General features: G+C 56.0%; 1 protein-coding gene across 3 annotated transcripts in view; it reads left to right on the plus strand.

Moving 5' to 3' along the window:
- The window catches only part of MTF1 (metal regulatory transcription factor 1), a 39073-nt gene extending 22725 nt beyond the window's left edge, over window positions 1–16348 (plus strand). For all 3 annotated transcript variants that reach the window (XM_038758034.1, XM_038758035.1, XM_038758036.1), the window contains exons 3-11: window positions 714–952; window positions 1327–1458; window positions 2141–2214; window positions 2593–2729; window positions 3517–3594; window positions 7766–7868; window positions 10960–11510; window positions 15195–15258; window positions 15714–16348. In XM_038758034.1, coding sequence (XP_038613962.1) covers window positions 714–952; window positions 1327–1458; window positions 2141–2214; window positions 2593–2729; window positions 3517–3594; window positions 7766–7868; window positions 10960–11510; window positions 15195–15258; window positions 15714–16177 — 1842 coding nt within the window. In that variant the 3' untranslated portion in view covers window positions 16178–16348. The remainder of the gene's footprint in view (window positions 1–713; window positions 953–1326; window positions 1459–2140; window positions 2215–2592; window positions 2730–3516; window positions 3595–7765; window positions 7869–10959; window positions 11511–15194; window positions 15259–15713) is intronic.
- The last annotated feature ends 2199 nt before the right edge of the window (window positions 16349–18547 follow it).

Below are 18547 nucleotides of genomic sequence, written 5' to 3' on the forward strand. Positions count from 1 at the left end.
TTATTTTACTTGTACATATCTATTCTATTTATTTTATTTTGTTAGTATATTTGGTTTTGTTCTCTGTCTCCCCCTTTTAGACTGTGAGCCCGCTGTTGGGTAGGGACTGTCTCTATGTGTTGCCGACTTGTACTTCCCAAGCGCTTAGTCCAGTGCTCTGCACACAGTAAGCGCTCAATAAATACGATTGATTGATTGAGAGAAACAGATAATTGCTCTCCCCCACTTCAAAGCCTTGCTGAAGGCCCATCTCCTCCAAGAAGCCTTCCCCGACTAAGCCCTTCCCTTCTCCCTCTCCCTTCTGCACCGCTCTTATTTGCTCCCTCATTCATCCTCCCTCCCGTCCCCACAGCACTTGTATTTAACTTATTTACTTTATTAGAGAAGCAGCCTGGTTCAGTGGAAAGAGCCCGGGCTTTGGAGTCAGAGGTCAGGGGTTCAAATCCCGGCTCCACCAATTGTCCGCTGCGTGACTTTGGGCAAGTCAGCCGCTCTGTGCCTCAGTTCCCTCCTCTGGAAAATGGGGATTAAGACGGTGAGCCCCCCGTGGGACAACCTGATCACCTTGTAACCTCCCCAGCGCTTAGAACAGTGCTTTGCACAGAGTAAGCAAGCTTAATAAATGCCACCATTGTTATTATTATTCACCTTGTGGTGGGGGAGTCTCGGGGGGAGCCCGAGACGCTGCTGACGGTGCGAGGTGTGTGTCGTAGGTGAAGCGGTATCAGTGCACTTTTGAGGGGTGCCCCCGCACCTACAGCACCGCGGGCAACCTGCGCACCCACCAGAAGACGCACCGCGGCGAGTACACCTTCGTCTGCAACCAGGAGGGCTGCGGCAAAGCCTTCCTCACCTCCTACAGCCTCAAGATCCACGTGCGTGTGCACACGAAGGAGAAGCCGTTCGAGTGCGACGTGCAGGGCTGCGAGAAGGCCTTCAACACCCTGTACAGGTCAGCCGCTCCCCTCCCCGCCCCGCGACCCGGGATCCGGCCCCCCGAGATGCCCCGTACAGCCTCTCATCGGGGCCGGGGGCGGGGGGTTGTCTTCGGGGGGAGTGAGCGTGCCCGCGGTGGGCGGCAGACAGCCCGGTGAGACGCGGGGTGGTCCCTGCCCATGACTGGATAGGGGGCCGTGGTCAGCGAGGGTCATTTCGTCGTCCTCATCCCCAACACACTGACCGAGGTGCCCGGTGTGAAGGACCCCGTAGGCCGAGCCTTGATTGCCCCCGACCCGCTAGCCTCGCTCAGGTGGCCCAGGCGGCGGGGGTCCGGGACAGGGCGGAGCCGGAGGGCTTAACGGGATCCCCCCGCGGACTGTCTCGCAGGCTGAAAGCACACCAGAGGCTTCACACGGGGAAGACGTTCAACTGTGAATCGGAGGGCTGCAGCAAGTACTTCACCACGCTCAGCGACCTGAGGAAGCACATCCGAACGCACACGGGAGAAAAGCCATTTCGGTGGGTGTCCTCCCCTGGCCCCCAAGCCCCCAGCCCCGTCAAGGGTTCTGCTCGGTAGAGCCTGGGCCTCCGCCACTGGCCCCACGTGTTGCCCGTTCTCTTCCATTGTGGGCCAACGGGGACCCCGGGGCACATCTGTTCAGCCCCCACCCCTACCGGGAGAAGCTGGGGAGGGGGCCGGGAGGGGGCCGCTCATCATCCGCGTGCCGACTCGGCTCCGTCCGTGCCGCTCCCGGCAATCTGTGGCGGGAAAATCTCCGGCCAGCACTTCATCTGCGGAAAAGCATTTCCCCGAGATGATTGAACCGGCGCGCCAACGCCCCCTCCTAGGGTGGGTTCTTGCCCCCTTCCTTTTTTGTGACGGGGGAACCCCCGGCCCTGGCCCTCATCGCTGCGGTGACGGCGTATGCCCCTCCCTGCGTCTATGCGTACAGTTGGACCGAGCCGTCAGAGGAAAGTTCAGCGCTCACACGGGGCTCCGTGGGGAGCCAGACCCTCTCAGGCGCTCCCCCTTTTGCGGACGTCACCCCCCGCTTCCCCCAACACACACCTGTAAAGCAGGTCCTCCCGCTCACGAGCATCCTGAACGGGGGATGTAGTTTGTGCTTTCAAAGGGCTTTGAAGATGAAAGGCCTCCGTGGCTAACGACTGATGCTTCTGTTTATGTCAACGCCTCGTTTAGATGCGATCACGACGGCTGTGGGAAGGCTTTCGCCGCGAGCCACCACCTCAAAACGCATGTCCGAACGCATACCGGTGAGTTTGGAGTCCCTTCCCTCCCATCCACCATCTCCCTTGCCGCGGCCTCCGGAGTGGTGGAGGATGGAGTGCTGGGGCCGGACGGGTCCCGTCCAACTCACCCTTTCCCCCGGGGACGGGATTGTAAGATGTAAGATTATCGGCCTCCACCCCCTCCCATTTTCAAACAAGACTTGACCTGAAAATCCAGCGGTTTCCCCCAGAAAATGAGTTGTTTGGGGGGGGGATGATTCAAAGCTGAAAAGAATGAGCTCCTCCCCGAGATTTTCAATCAATCTGATGCTCTGCAGAAAGCTGGCCTGGTTTCGATCTTGGGGAAAAGTGGGCAGAAGGTTCCCTTTTCTTAACGCTAATGCTCCTTTGTGGTTCTTCCAGGTGAAAGACCCTTCTTCTGTCCCAGTAATGGCTGTGAGAAAACCTTCAGTACTCAGTACAGCCTCAAAAGCCACATGAGAGGTCACGATAACAAAGGGCACTCTTATAACGCACTTCCAAACAACCACCTGTCTGAGGTAGGCAACTCTTTGGATGCTCACTGCCACTGCCGCGGTTCACGAGATCGGAAAGGCAGCCTTCCTTTTCCACGTCAAGATGGAAGCGCGGAGTCTTGTTGGGCCCCAGAGACGTGTCGGGAAGAGAGCGAGATGTAAATTAGAACAAGACGGGCGACATATTTTTGGTGGGAGAGGGAAGCCAGGAATTTCTCATGGGACTTGAGCAAAGCCCGGTGGTTCTCTCTGCCCCCAGATCCTTCCGCTTGAGCGGGAATTAGCCACTTCCTTTCCTCTCCCTATTGCTCGGGACAGGGTCCCCCCAGTTGGCTTAGGGCCCGGCCCTATGGACGCTCCAGACCTTGGGGAAAAAGGGCTTTGGTGGAGGTGGGTATCGGGCTGAAGCATCTACCCGATTGAGGGAAGCAGTATTTGGCAGTCAGGGCAGACTTGCCTTGGGTCAGATGACTCTGAAGCTTTTGTAGTTGAAGCTTTGGGGAAGCGGGATGTGTGTGTGAGAGAGAGAGGAGAGAGAGAGAAACACATAATCCCATCAATGTTTTGTTACCTTTACCATCCTAAGCCTAGGAAATGGGATTCCTTCCGGAGGGGGAACTCCACACAAGGGCCCTTGTGCATTTTTGACAGACCCCTCAGAGGCCTCTCGCCCAGAGCCACCAGCCCGGACCTCAGCCTTCTAGACCTTCCCAAGCCCTGAGAGCTCACGTTTTGCAATCACTTGCTCCAACGCATTCCCTCATTTGGAAGATCCTGTTTCAAGCTATTCCTCTTTCTCTCCACTTCCCAGGATACAAACCACTCACTCTGCCTGAGCGATTTGAGTCTGTTGTCCACCGATTCCGAGCTGCGAGAGAGCTCCAACCCAGTGAGTACCCGTTGGCCTGTCCGGCGGATGGTGGCTGAAAAACCTAGCCTCCTTCCTGAGGAGCACCGAGAGACGAGCTGGAGTCAGGACTCTCCTGCGGGAGAAGCAGCGTGGCCCAGTGGAAAGAGCTCGGGCCCGGGAGTCAGGAGGACCTGGGTTCTAATCGCGGCTCTGACGCTCATCTGCTGGGTGACCTTGGGCAAGTCGCTTCTCTGTGCTTCAGTTCCTTCACCTAGAAAATGGGGATTAAGACTGTGAACCCCATGTGGGACATGGGCTGTGCCCAATCTGATTAGCTTGTTTTTACCCCAGAGCTTAGTACAGTGCCTGGCACATAGTAAGCACTTAACAAATACCATTAAAAAAAAAATCTGCAGCCCCTTCCTCTGAGTTAGGACTGAGGGACCCCCACCTCCCTCCCTATCTTCTTAGCCCCACTAAAATCAAATCTCTTCCAGGAAGCCTTCCCTGACTAACTCGTCAGCTCCCCAGTCTAGTCTGCCTCCCTTCTGCATCACTATGCAACTAAGTCCGTACATCTAACCACTCTGGTTTCCACCCTGCCCCTGAATCACTTATGTCCATCTCCTTATACTCTCTTTTTTTTTGGGGGGGGGGTGATATTTGTTGGGCGCTTTCTACGTGCCAGGCACTGTACTAAGCTAATCAGATTGAACACAGTTCATGTCCTATATGGGGCTCAGCCTTTATCCCCATTTTACAGATGAGAGAGCTGCGGCACAGAGAAGTGAAGTAACTTGCCAAAGATCACTCAGCAGACAAGTGGAGGCGCTGAGATTAGACCCCCATGTCCTCTGATTCCCAGGCCTGTGCTCTTCCCGCTCCGTTAGTTCCCCGCCCTATAATTTAACCCCCATCTCCCCGACTAAACTGTAAGCTTCCTGAGAGCAGGGATCCCATCTACTTGCCCTGTTGTACTCTCCGTGGCACTTACGTCAGTGCTCCACACACCCAGTAAGCGCTCAGTAAACACCAGTGACTGACCGATGGCGGGACTTCATCCTGATGATGAGCCGGCTCGGACGGTCTCTTCCGACTTCCCCAGCCCTTCCCGAGTACGAGGAAATGTTCCTGCCAGGCCCCCGGGGTCAGGATGGGCCTCGACACAACGTCCCACTGAATCTCTGCTCAAACAGGCGCCTCTGTGGTCTTGTCCCATTCCGATTGGTACCAAAAGCCACACTTGCGGTTCCTGCCAGAGGAGAACCATCTGGGCAAAAAATGACTTTAAGATGGCTGATAATGATGAAAGAAAAAAAAAGGCAACCCACTATGTGCACAGCACTGGATCAGGTATCTGGGGAGGATACAAAACCCTCTTGTAAAAAGCCCCCAGTAAATTTGTATTTAACTTGGGTATTAGAGCCTATTGACCCCAATCTGTGGGGAAGCGGGGCAGGCGGAAGCAGTGGGGTATCCAGAACAGGTCGGGGTTGAGCCCCAGTTGACAGACTAATAATAATAATTGTGGTGTTTGTTAAGCACTTACTATGTGCCAGTCACTGTTCTAAGCACTGGGCTGGATGTAAGCAAACCAGGTTGGACCCAAATCCCTGTCCTACAAAGGGCTCACGGTCTTGATCCCCATTTTACAGATGAGGGAACTGAGGCACAGAGGAGTGAAGTGACTTGCCCAAGGTCACACAGCAGACAGCTGACGGTACCAGGACTAGAACCCAGGTCCTTCTGACTCTAAGGCCCATGCTGTATCCATTAGGCCACGCCGCTTCTCCGGCAGGCAGAAATTATAATAATAATGATGGCATTTATTAAGTGCTTACTATGTGTAAAGCACTTTTCTGAGCGCTGGGGAGGTTACAGGGTGATCAGGTTGTCCCATGGGGGGCTCCCAGTCTTAATCCCCATTTTACAGATGAGGGAACTGAGGCACAGAGGAGTGAAGTGACTTGCCCAAGGTCACACAGCAGACAGGTGACGGTACCGGGACTAGAACCCAGGTCTTTCTGACTCTAAGGCCTGTGCTCTATCCATTAGGCCACGCCACTTCTCCGGCAGGCAGAAATTATAATAATAATAATAATGATGATGATGGCATTTATTAAGCGCTTACTATGTGTAAAAGCACTTTTCTGAGCGCTGGGGAGGTTACAGGGTGATCAGGTTGTCCCATGGGGGGCTCCCAGTCTTAATCCCCATTTTACAGATGAGGGAACTGAGGCCCAGAGAAGTGAAGTGACTTGGCCAAAGTCACACAGCTGACAGTCAGACTGGCATTAGCCCGGCTTCCCCCTCCGGAGCCCAGTTGCCCGTTGGGCTCCCGGCCATGGGACCAGAAGGTGTTTTTACTGCCACTCCCGCAGGCTCCGGGAGTCGGCCTCAAACAGCCGTGCTATAAAATCAGACGCCGAGCTTCAGTTGGCTGTAGGCACACGCGCCTGAATAGCAACTCGGGACAATCTTCCCGGGGAAGGGGTTGAGGCATCCTCGTCTGACAGTGCATCGCTGGAGAAATGAGTTATCACTTGCTCAAATGGGTCTGTGACAGGAGGTGTCAAGCCCAGGCCACTTAATCCTTCTTGAAAAATGGCCCAGATGCTCCGCGAAGGAATGTTCAATCAAGTAGCAAAGGACTGCTATTTTACTGGCCGTTTTTTCCCCCCACCCCCAAAGTTGCATCCCCTTAATGAAAATAAGAATAATAGTAATGGTGGTATCTCTTGATAATAATAATGTTGGTATTTGTTAAGCGCTTACTATGTGCAAAGCACTGTTCTAAGCGCTGGGGGGGGATACAAGGTGATCAGGTTGTCCCACAGGGGGCTCACAGTCTTAATCCCCATTTTCCAGATGAGGGAACTGAGGCCCAGAGAAGTGAAGTGACTTGCCCAAAGTCACACAGCTGACACGTGGCGGAGCCGGGATTTGAACCCGTGACCTCCGACTCCAAAGCCCGGGCTCTTTCCCACTGAGCCACGCTGCTTCTCACAGTGCCAGGCGCTGTGCTAAGCCCTGGGGTGGATACGAGCAAATCGGGTCGATTGCGATCCCCGTCCCACCTGGGGCTCACAGTCTCAACCCCCCTTTTCCAGATGAGGTAACTGAGTCCCCGAGAAGTGAAGTGAGTTGCCCAAGGTCACACCTTGGCACCTGGACCACGGCTTAAATCTCACGGCGGAGGTGGGTGGGTCTCGTGGGGTCCCGGACTCAGAAATCCCTTTTGTTCGTTCTGGAAAACATAGGGGTGGGATGGCAGGCCCTCGCTATATGACGCCTTTTAGACTATGAGCCCACTGTTGGGTAGGGACTGTCTCTATATGTTGCCAATTTGTACTTCCCAAGCGCTTAGTACGGTGCTCTGCACATAGCGCTCAATAAATACGATTGATGATGGTGACACGCAGCGAGAGACACGAGAGCCGGCATCTTTCAGGGAGAAAAAAAACCAGACCGCTTAGGCCCTGTTGTCCTCTGTGGTGGGGAGGGACCCGTGGGGAGCAAAACTGCTGGGGCGTTATCCGCCCTCAACAATCAATCAATCAATCGTATTTATTGAGCGCTTACTATGTGCAGAGCACTGTACTAAGCACTTGGGAAGTACAAATTGGCATCACATAGAGACAGTCCCTACCCAACAGTGGGCTCACAGTCTAAAAGGTGGGCTCACAGTCTAACCGAGAAGCATCGTAGCCTAGTGGATTGTGGAAATCAGGAGGATCTGGGTTCTCATCCCAGCTCTGCCCCTTGTCTGCTGTGTGCCTTTGGGCAAGTCCCTTCACTTCTCTGGGCCTCAATTCCCTCATCCGGAAAATGGGGACTAAGGCGCTGAGCCCCGTGCGTCCAAGCTTAGAACAGTGTCCGGCACAGAGAGAAGCAGCGTGGCTCGGCGGAAAGAGCCCGGGCTTTGGAGCCAGAGGTCATGGGTTCAAATCCCGGCTCAGCCAGTTGTCAGCTGTGTGACCTTGGGCAAGTCACTTCACTTCTCTGGGCCTCGGTGACCTCATCTGTAAAATGGGGATGAAGACTGTGAGCCCCCCATGGGACAACCTGATCACCTTGTATCCCCCCCAGTGCTTAGAACAGTGCTCTGCACATCGTAAGCGCGTAACAAATGCTGTCATTATTATTATTGTTACAGTAAGCGCTTAACAAACACCATAACAATAACAGCTGTTGGGGTGTCTTCCCCCAGACGCACGGCCAGGACCTGAGCACAATCTCACCCGCAAGCATCTTCGAATCGATGTTCCAGAACTCGGACGACCCAGGGATTCACGAGGACTCTCCCCAGACAGGTTTGTCCGTCTCCGGGGAGCCGGGGGGATATCTGGGTCCTGAGGGAAGGGGATCCCGTCACCCGCAGACTCCTCCGCCCGAGAGCCCAAGTGTTTTCTCCTCCTCCAGACTTGGGGTTTTTATGGGCTTGTCCCTGTGAAGCTGCCCTGTTTGGTGAGGAGGAGAAAGCAGGCCGGACCTGCAAACCCGAAGGTTTTGCCGTAGCCGGGAAATTCCTCCAGGAGCTTCTCGGGAAACCGTTCCAAACAAGATAGACTCCCCCAGAGGGACACCGCCGTTCCTTAAGTTTGCCACCAACTCCGTCTCCCCCCCTCTTGACTCTTCGACTGTGCGAGGGCCAGGGACTGGGTCTACATCTCGCCCGTGGGTTTTTCCCAGTGCTTAGTACAGTGCTTCCCCCTCCCCCTCGTCCCCCTCTCCATCCCCCCCATCTTACCTCCTTCCCTTCCCCACAGCACCTGTATATATGTATATATGGTTGTACATATTTATTACTCTATTTATTTTATTTGTACATATCTATTCTATTTATTTTATTTTGTTAGTATGTTTGGTTTTGTTCTCTGTCTCCCCCTTTTAGACTGTGAGCCCACTGTTGGGTAGGGACTGTCTCTATATGTTGCCAATTTGTACTTCCCAAGCGCTTAGTACAGTGCTCTGCACATAGTAAGCGCTCAATAAATACGATTGATGATGATGATGATGCTTCAAGAATAATAACGGTGGGATTTGTCAAGCGCTTACTATGTGCCAAGCACTGTTGTAGCAGCGTGGCTCAGTGCAAAGAGCCAGGGCTTGGGGGTCAGAGGTCATGGGTTCAAACCCCGACTCCGCCGCTTGTCAGCTGTGGGACTTTGGGCAAGTCGCTTCACTTAGGGAAGCAGCGTGGCTCAGTGGAGTCAGAGGTCATGGCTTCAAATCCCGGCTCCGCCACTTGTCTGCTGTGTGGCCTTGGGCAAGTCACTTAACTTCTCTGGGCCCCAGTTCCCTCATCTGTAAAATGGGGATGAAGACTGTGAGCCCCACGTGGGACAATCTGATTACCTTATATCTTCCCCAGCGCTTAGAACAGTGCTAGGCACATAGTAAGCGCTTAACAAATGCCAACATTATTATTATATCTTCCCCAGCGCTTAGAACAATGCTTGGCACATAGTAAGCGCTTAACAAATACCAACATTATTATTATATCTTCCCCAGTGCTTAGAACAGTGCTTGGCACATAGTAAGCGCTTAACAAATACCAACATTATTATTACTATTATTCTCTGGGCCTCAGTTACCTCCTCTGTAAAATGGGGACTAAGATTGTGAGCCCCACGTGGGACAACCTGATCACCTTGTGTCCCCCCCAGCGCTTAGAACAGTGCTTTGCACGTAGTAAGCGCTTGACAAATACCAAAATCAGTATTATTATTATTGCAAGGTAAGCAGGTTGTCCCACCTGGGGCTCACAGTCTCCATCCCCGTTTTGCAGATGAGGAAGCCGAGGCACAGTGGGTCGCCCAAGGTCACGTAGCAGACAGGTGGCGGAGCCGGGATTAGAACCCGCGTCCTCTGACTCCCAAACCCGGCACGCTGCTTCTCTAAGCTTGTCAGCTGGTGGCTGTTATGCACTCGCGACAACTGGAGGAGGGGGCCATGGTGATAAAGGCCCGGTCTCTGCCCTCAAAGAGCTGACAGTCGGAAGCGAGAGAGCGAGCCCTTTACTTTTTTATTTTGACAGTGTTTATTAAGCCCTTACTCTGGGCCCGGCACTGTTGTAAGAGTTGGGGAAATACAAGATCATCAGATTGGACACAGTCCCCGGCCTACCCGGGGCTCACAGTCTAATAGGGAGGGAGAACCGGTATTTTGATCCCCATTTCACAGATACGAGGAAACTGAGGCCCAGGGAAATTTGAGACTCACCCGCGGTCACAGAGCCGGCAAGGGGCAGAGCCGGGACTAGAGCCCTCGTCTTCTAAGAGCGACTTAAACATGAGAATCATCTCTCAGACGGGTTCCGAGGTGTGAGCCTGTCTCTGGGAAAAAGGGTAACCGTGGCTCCAGAAAGTAGAAATTGGCCTCAGAGCCCAGGAACGTCTCCAAACTTGGCTTATTGTTATTATTATTACTACTACTACTACTAATAATGGCATTTATTAAGCGCTTACTATGTGCAAAGCACTGTTCTAAGCGCTGATAATAATAATAGCTGCTAATAATAACAACGACAGACTGTGAGCCCGCTGTTGGGTAGGGACCGTCTCTATGTTGCCAACTTGTACTTCCCAAGCGCTTAGTACAGTGCTCTGCACACAGTAAGCGCTCAATAAATCCGATTGAATGAATGAACAACAGTTATGGTGTTTAAGTGCTTACTATGTGCCAAGCCGTTCTAAGTGCTGGGGTAGGTACAAGGTAATCGGGTTGGACACGGCCTCTGTCTCACATGGGCTCCCAGTCCTAATCCCCATTTTACAGATGAGGCAACTGAGGCCCAGAGAGGTGGAATGACTTGCCCGAGGTCACACAGCAGACAAGTGGCAATGCCGGGATTAGAACCCAGGTCCTCTGATGCCCGAACCCTTGCCAATGGGCCACGAAGGCTGGAGGCCCCAGAAGGCGGGGCGGTACGGAGTAATAATAATAATGATAGCATTTATTAAGCCCTTACTGTGTGCAAAGCACTGTTCTAAGCGCTGGGGAGGTTCCAAGGTGATCAGGTTGTCCCACGGGGGGCTCACAGTCTTCATCCCCATTTTCCAGACGAGGGAACTGAGGCGCAGAAAATCAATCAATCAATCAATCGTATTTATTGAGCGCTTACTGTGTGCAGAGCACTGGACTAAGCGCTTGGGAAGTACAAGTTGGCAACGTATAGAGACAGTCCCTACCCAACAGCGGGCTCACAGTCTAAAAGGAGTGAAGTGGCTTGCCCAAAGTCGCACAGCTGACAAGTGGCTTGATCCCCTGACCTCTGACCCGTGACCTCTCCTCTGAATAGCGAAGAGCCAGGCCCCGAGGAGAGCTAAGCCGTCGGATTGCGACCTCCCCCCCGGCTGGCCGCCTCCACGGACTCGTCTCTTCCTCTGTCCTTCTTAACAGCTGCCTTGATGGCCAGTTTGAACGGCGACGCGGACCCCGGCCCCCCGGCGCCTCCGTCCGCGGGCGATCCGGCGCCGCTGGCCCTCCCGCTCCTCCTGCAGCCGGGCCCGGCCGAGCCCCCTCCCTCCGCCGGGCCGCCCCCGGCCCCGCCGGCGCCCGCGGGGGCCGGCCCGCGGCCGGCGGCGTTTGGAAGCGGCCCCGCGGTCCTGCAGCCTCCAGAAGTGCCTGTCCCCGCCAGCCCGCAGTTCGCCGCCAACCCCCAAGAGTTCCTTCCGCCCCCCCGGGCCGCGCAGCCCGTTGTCCCGGGACTGTCCGTGGTGGCCGGGGCCCCGGTCCCGCCGGCGGCGACGGCGAGCGGGTCCGAGCCGCTGTCGGCCGTGGTGCAGACTCTGCCCCTGGGGACCGGCCCCGTGCTGGCCAGCAATCCGACCATCACCCTCACCCCCACTCCCAGCGCCGCCATCCTGCAGTCCAGCATAGTCATGGGAGACCAGAACCTCCAGTGGATTCTAAATGGCGCCACCGGTTCACCTCCAAACCAAGAACAAATGGTGAGTAGCTGAATAATAACAGAAATCATCATCAGTCTGGTGTTTGTTGAGCGCTTCCTGTGCGTCGGGCACCGTACGAAGCGCTGGGGTGGATACACGCAAATCGGGTTGGGCACGGTCCCTGTCCCACGTGGGGCTCGCGGTCTTGATCCCCGTTTTACAGAGGAGATCGCTGAGGCCCAAAGAAGTGAAGCGACTTGCCCGGGGTCACACAGCAGATGTCGGGCACTGTACTAAATCGGGTTGGACACAGTCCCTTTCCCATGTGGAGCTCACGGTCTTGATCCCCGTTTTACAGAGGAGATCGCTGAGGTCCAAAGAAGTGAAGCGACTTGCCCGGAGTCACACAGCAGATGTCGGGCACTGTACTAAGCGAAGCAAATCGGGTTGGACACAGTCCCTGTCCCACGTGGGGCTCACAGTCTTGATCCCCTTTTTACAGAGGAGATCGCTGAAGTCCAAAGTAGTGAAGCGACTTGCCCGGGGTTACACAGCAGATGTCGGGCACTGTACTAAGCGAAGCAAATGGGGTTGGACACAGTCCCTGTCCCACGTGGGGCTCACAGTCTTGATCCCCGTTTTACAGAGGAGATCGCTGAGGCCCAAAGAAGTGAAGCGACTTGCCCGGGGTCACAAAGCAGATGTCGGGCACTGTACTAAATCGGGTTGGACACAGTCCCTTTCCCATGTGGGACTCACGGTCTTGATCCCCGTTTTACAGAGGAGATCGCTGAGGCCCAAAGAAGTGAAGCGGCGTGCCTGGGGTCACACAGCAGATGTCGGGCACTGTACTAAGCGAAACAAATCGGGTTGGACACAGTCCCTGTCCCACGTGGGGCTCACGGTCTTGATCCCCGTTTTACAGAGGAGATCGCTGAGGCCCAAGGTAGTGAAGCGACTTGCCCGGGGTCACACAGCAGATGTCAGGCACTGTACTAAGCGAAGCAAATCGGGTTGGACACAGTCCCTGGCCCATGTGGGGCTCACGGTCTTGAACCCTTTTTTACAGAGGAGATCACTGAGGCCCAAAGAAGTGAAGCGACTTGCCTGGGGTCACACAGCAGACATGGGGCAGAACTGGGATTAGAACCCAGGACCTTCTGTCTCCCAGGACTGGGCTCCGTCCATTACACCATGCTGCTTCTCAGAAAACCGTTACCAGGAGACCTTCAGCTTTCAGTGGGGCGGGGGATTAGAGAAAGGGAAATTTTCAGAGTCAGGACTGGATATGGAATAGCCCTTCTTCTCCTTGGCTTCTCATAGAGAAGCAGCGTGGCTCAGTGGAAAGAGCCCGGGCTTTGGAGTCAGAGGTCATGGGTTCAAATCCCGGCCCCACCACAAGTCGGCTGTGTGACCTTGGGCAAGTCACTTAACGTCTCTGAGCCTGTTACCTCATCTGTAAAAATGGGGATTAAGACTGTGAGCCCCACGTGGGACAACTTGATCACATTGTATCCCCCCCAGCGCTTAGAATAGTGCTTTGCACATAGTAAGCGCTTAACAAATGCCATTATTATTATTATTATTATTATTATTATTATTATTATTATTAGCCAACCAAGAGCCCGAGCTCTGGGGTAGGCCTAGTCCCTGTCCCGTGCGGGGCTCCTGGTCTGTTTGAGGTGAGAGAATGGGAAGTTCGTTCTCGTTTGACAGATGAGGAAATGGAGGCCCAGGGAAGTCCAGTGACTTGACCAAGGTCTCACAGCAGGCAAAGCACAGAGCTGGGCTTAAAGTCCTTCTCTGACTGCCGGTCCCGGGCCCTCTCCACTAGTCCGTGAGCGGGCCCACGGTGTCCGGGGGGGGATGTTTGACTTGAGCCGCCAGTCATATGGCGGTTGGGCCTGACGGGGTGCCCAGAAACCCCTGTCCCGCTGACCCGGCTTCACCACGGGGGTTGATTCCGCCGCTCTGGTTGTCCTTGGCTCAGATGCCCGAGATGCTCAGATGCTGGATGGTGGCCCCGGGGTGGCACACTGGCAGTGAGTCACAGGGCCGACCACTCCCGACGGAGGAGGCCCGGAGCCCGTTGCTGGGGAACCTCCCGGCTCCGGGCTCGGCCCGCCTCTAGCCGGCCTCTCTCCGGGGTCCGGGAAAGGGCACGCGCTCCCCTCCTCCTACCAGGGACGCTTCCGGAATATTAGCAAACCGGCGCAAAAGCCAGGAACCGGGGGGCTGCCAACTCGGCAAGTGGTCGGAGATGCTGGAGGGAGCCGGGGCTGGGCCGCCGCCCAAGTGGGGCAGTGCCAGTGGCAGGAGCGACGCATCCGCCAGCCGCCGGCCCGGGAGAGGGACCCGGCCAAAGCCGGCCTGTCGCCCCTTAACCCCGACGGGCTGGGCTTCCCCCCAGGAGAACTCCCAAGGGGGTTGGGGGAGGCACCGCTCACTCGCCATAGTTCTGCTGCTTGGATGGCCGTACGTTGCCCGAAAAAGCAGCGTGGCCTCGTGGAAAGAGCACGGGCCTGAGGGTCGGAGCTCAATATAGGCAGGGAATGTGTCTGTTATATTGCCGTGTTGTACTCTCCCATTCACTCATTCAGCCGTATTTATTGAGCGCTAACCGTGTGCAGAGCACTGGACCGAGCGCTTGGGAAGTACAGGTTGGCAACATATAATAATAATAATAATAATAATAATGATAGCATTTATTAAGCGCTTACTGTGTGCAAAGCACTGTTCAAGGCGCTGGGGAGGTTACAAGGTGATCAGGTTGTCCCACGGGGGGCTCACAGTCTTCATCCTCATTTTACAGATGAGGTCACTGAGGCCCAGTGAAGTGCCTTGCCCAAGGTCACACAGCTGACAGTTGGCGGAGCCGGGATTTGAACCCATGACCTCTGACTCCAAAGCCCGGGCTCTTTCCACTGAGCCACGCTGCTTCTCTGTCTAGAGACGGTCCTTACCCAACAACGGGCTCACAGTCTAGAAGGGGGAAACAGACAACAAAACAAAGCGTGGTCAGGTGTCAAGTCATCAGAATAAATAGAAGTGAAGCTAGATGGACATCATTGACAAAATAGAATAGTAAATATGTACAAGCACTTGGTAATGATAATAATAATGATGGCATTTATTAAGCGCTTACTATGTGCAAAGCACTATTCTAAGCGCTGGAGAGGTTACAAGGTGATCAGGTTGTCCCACGGGGGGCTCACAGTCTTAATCCCCATTTTACAGATGAGGTAACCGAGGCACGTAGAAGTGAAGTGACTTGCCCAAAGTCACACAGCTGACAATTGACGGAGCCAGGGTTTGAATCCACGACCTCTGACTCCAAAGCCCGGGCTCTTCCCACGGAGCCACGCTGCTTCTAGTACAGTGCTCTGCCCACAGTAAGCGCTCAGTCAATGCAATCGACTGACACGGGTTTTAATCCTTCCCAAGCGCTTAGTCCAGTGCTCTGCACACAGTAAGCGCTTAATAAATACGATTGAATGAATGAATGAATAATTCTAGCTCTGCCACTTGTCAGTGGGACCTCGGGCAAGTCCCTTCTCTGTGCCTCAGTTCCCCCCCTCTGTAAAAACGGGGATTAAATCCTACTTAAAGTGCGAGCCCCATGTGGGGCAGGGACGGTGTCCAAACTGATGAGTCAGTCTCCACCCCGTGCTTCGAAGAGTGCTTGGCACAGAGTAAGTGCGTAACAAGTACCGTGATAAGAGCGGTTTGGGTCTTCTCTTTCAGCAGCAGGCCTCTAAGGTAGAGAAGGTGTTCTTCACCACGGCCGTCCCCGTCGCCGGAAGTGCAGGTACGTAAGCCGCCCACCCCCCCGGGTGGAAATCAAGTCAGACCAGTCAGCCCCTTGGCCCGCAGAGCCGACCCGAGTTCGAATCCCGCCTTTGAGAACGGCAGCCTCCCTGCCGGCCTCGGCTCCGCCCCTCCGAGCCCCGCTCTAGGACCCCGCCGCGGACGGGACGGTGAGGTGCCCGTTCGGGAAGCCGCCGGCTGCCCCGTTCCCCCCCAGATCCGGACGGATTCAGGGCCGTAGTAGTCATCGACGGTCTCCGTTCGGCACTCACTAGGTGCCGAGCACTGTGCGAGGCGCTAGGGTACGTACAGGTCGAGGCGGTTGGACACGGCCCCCGTCCCGGGCGTCGCGCCCGACGACGGCGCCCAGCGGATCCCCTCACCTTGCCGCTGGGACACATGCTCCCTCCGTCCCCGTCCCCATGGAGAACGTCGCCTCTCTTGCCTGCCCCCCAGGGAGCTCCGTGCAGCAGATCGGGCTCAGCGTCCCCGTGATCATCATCAAGCAGGAGGAGGCCTGCCAGTGTCAGTGCGCCTGCCGCGACTCGGCCAAGGAAAGAGCTGCTAGCAGGAGGAAGGACTGCTCCTCCCCGCCCCCCGAGCCCACCCAGAAACCGGCCGAGGGCCCGGCCCTGCCGCCTCCGCCCGCCGCCGCCTCCTCCTCATCCTCCTCGTCCTCCTCGTCCTCCTCGTCCTCGCCCCCCACCACCCCGCCCTCCCGCGAGCGGAGGCGGCCGGCGGCCGACCCTTCGGACCCTCAGCCCGAAACGTTAAGTGCCATGGACGTATCGGAGTTTCTGTCGCTGCAGAGCCCGGGCCCCCCCTCCCACCTGATCCCCATCGAAGCACTACTGCAAGGTGGCGGGGAGGGGGAGGAGGAGGGGGGCAGGATCGGCCTGGCCAGCGACTTCTCCAAGTGAAGGGCCCGTGTGGCCACCGCCCGTCCCCTCCGCCAACCCCCCCACGTCGGGGTCGGGGGAGGGAGCGGCGCCCGACACTTGAAGGACGAAGAAGTTTTCCGTGGGAAAGCGGCTCGGTCACGCTTCTTTATTCACGTTCCGGGAACGTCCATTTTGAGGAACCGACCTTTGGTGGGGTGAGGGGGTGGGACGGGGACAAACAAAAAGAAAACAAAAAAAAAGCTAAGTTATAAATGAACTGTTTTGGCTGCACTGTATGTCACTTTTGCTTATTGTCATGTGAACATGGAAATTAAGGTTACTGGTCTGCATAAAAATTGGAAAGTGAAAGGGGTGTGGTTTCCATCACTCACATCAGTCTCCCCGGGCAGCGGAGGAGGGGTGTCCCCTCCCCAAGGTGCTCAGGGTCTGAGGCGAGCCCCCCGTTGAAGTACAGACCCGATGTTCCTAGAGAGGGAAGCGGCTGTGGCAGAGAGGGCCGGCTGGTATCAGGAAACGGAGCGGGAGTGGAGGAAGGTGGCTTTGCCGTTGGTGGCGTGAGTCAGGGAGGTTGGGCCGATCCCGCTGCCGTCGTGTCACGGAGAGCGGAGCAGACACCTCAGAGAGGGTTGCCAGGGAAGACGTGGCAAGGCTCTCATTGGTTCCGCCCGAGGCCCTGGATGCGAGCCACGCCGTCACCTGGCGTCGGTGAGGCCTCCCAGGCCGGGAGCCTGGGCGGGCTTGGTTCCGCCCGGGTCCCGTCCGGTCGCGGCGAACCCCCGCCCCGGCCCCCGGTCGCTTCTCTCAGCCGGTCGGGCCCAGCTTCGTGACGGTTGCGGGGAGCGGAGCCCCCTCCCTGGCGGCCCGCGAGGCCCCTTGGTGGTAGAGGATGCTTTCGGGACGGTGCCGGGACTCCGAGGTTTTTAGGGTTCAGGTGGCGCGAGTTTTGTTTCTGACCGGTCCCGCGGGAGCCTCCCCCGGCGGGTCCGCTCTACGGACCCTTTCTCCGCGGGGCCCGTGGGCCGCGTGAACGCCGCGGGGTTTGAATCGGACGTGAAAAAGACGATCTAAGCTACTCAGGGTAAAACAAAACAAAAAAACCCTTCCGCCGAAAAGCCTGTAACATTGCAATAAGTCGTCTCATTGGAAACATTCTGTGGTTCCATCATTTCTCCCCAGATCATTTTGAGAGTCTCGCCGGCTCTTCTTCCGAAAGAGGCCCCTTTTCCAGCCCCCTCCAAGTTGCCGTTCACAGGCCGAGCCGGCCGTCTCACCCTCTGGCTAACCATTCATTCATTCAATCGTATTTATTGAGCGCTTACTGTGTGCACAGCACTCTACTAAGCGCTTGGGAAGTACAAGTCGGCAGCATCTAGAGACGGTCCCTACCCAACAACAGGCTCACAGTCTAGGTTCTAGGGCGTGGGCTGGCATCTCCTCGGTGGCTATTGGTAGGAGGAGCCCCGGGCCTGGGGCAGCCAGGATCTTTGGCCCCCACCCCCAAACACCTTCCGGGCACCTGGCTGTTTGCCCTTCCATCCCTGCTACAGACTATCTTGAGGAGGCCGGGGAGAGGGGCTTGCTGGCCATGGTTCAGAGAGGCTGGATTTGAATTAGCAGATGGCAAGGACCTCAGCTTAATAATGATAATAATGGCATTTATCAAGTGCTTACTATGTGCAAAGCACTATTCTAAGCACTGGGGAGGTTACCAGGCGATCAGCTTGCCCCACGGGGGGCTCACAGTCTTCATCTCCATTTTACAGATGAGGGAACTGAGGCACAGAGAAGTTGTGACTTGCCCAAAGTCACACAGCTGACAATTGGCTTCCATAGTGCTCTAGGGGACGTATTGGAGCTGAGGCGGAGTGGGGTGGCCTCCGGGTCCCCGAACAACCCAGTGGCCAAGGGCGACGCAGGGCTGTCCCCTGGGCGACCGATGCCCTTTCCGTGCCATCTGCTCATTCCCTGGCTGAGAGGAGATGGCTGTGGGGCCCTTCAGAGGGCCGGCATCCTGGGCCTCCGACCCCCGTCAGGAATTAGTGACCGTCCACCACGCGTTTATCCTTCTGCCCCCCCACCCTCCTCACTCATTCCCTCTCTCCATGTTGCCGACTTCCAGGGAACGGCATCTTGGAATCAGGTGGGGAAACAAAGAGGCCTATTGGAAACAGGCCCCATCTCAAGGCAACCGCCTTAGCTGGGGCCCCTTTTCAGTGAGCCTTCCCATCTGTTGGGGTGGCAGGAGGTAGGGGGGCATGGAGCAGAACCAGTACCCCCATCTGGCAAGGAGCCAAGCAGGGGTGCCCCAACTGTTCTTCTAGACAGCTAGGATTTCCCAAGAGACTCCCCGTCCCCCCCACCCCCGAATGGTGACCCCAGATCTCAAGG

The sequence above is a fragment of the Tachyglossus aculeatus genome, chromosome 16, assembly GCF_015852505.1.
Source record: "Tachyglossus aculeatus isolate mTacAcu1 chromosome 16, mTacAcu1.pri, whole genome shotgun sequence".
NCBI lineage: Eukaryota > Metazoa > Chordata > Mammalia > Monotremata > Tachyglossidae > Tachyglossus > Tachyglossus aculeatus.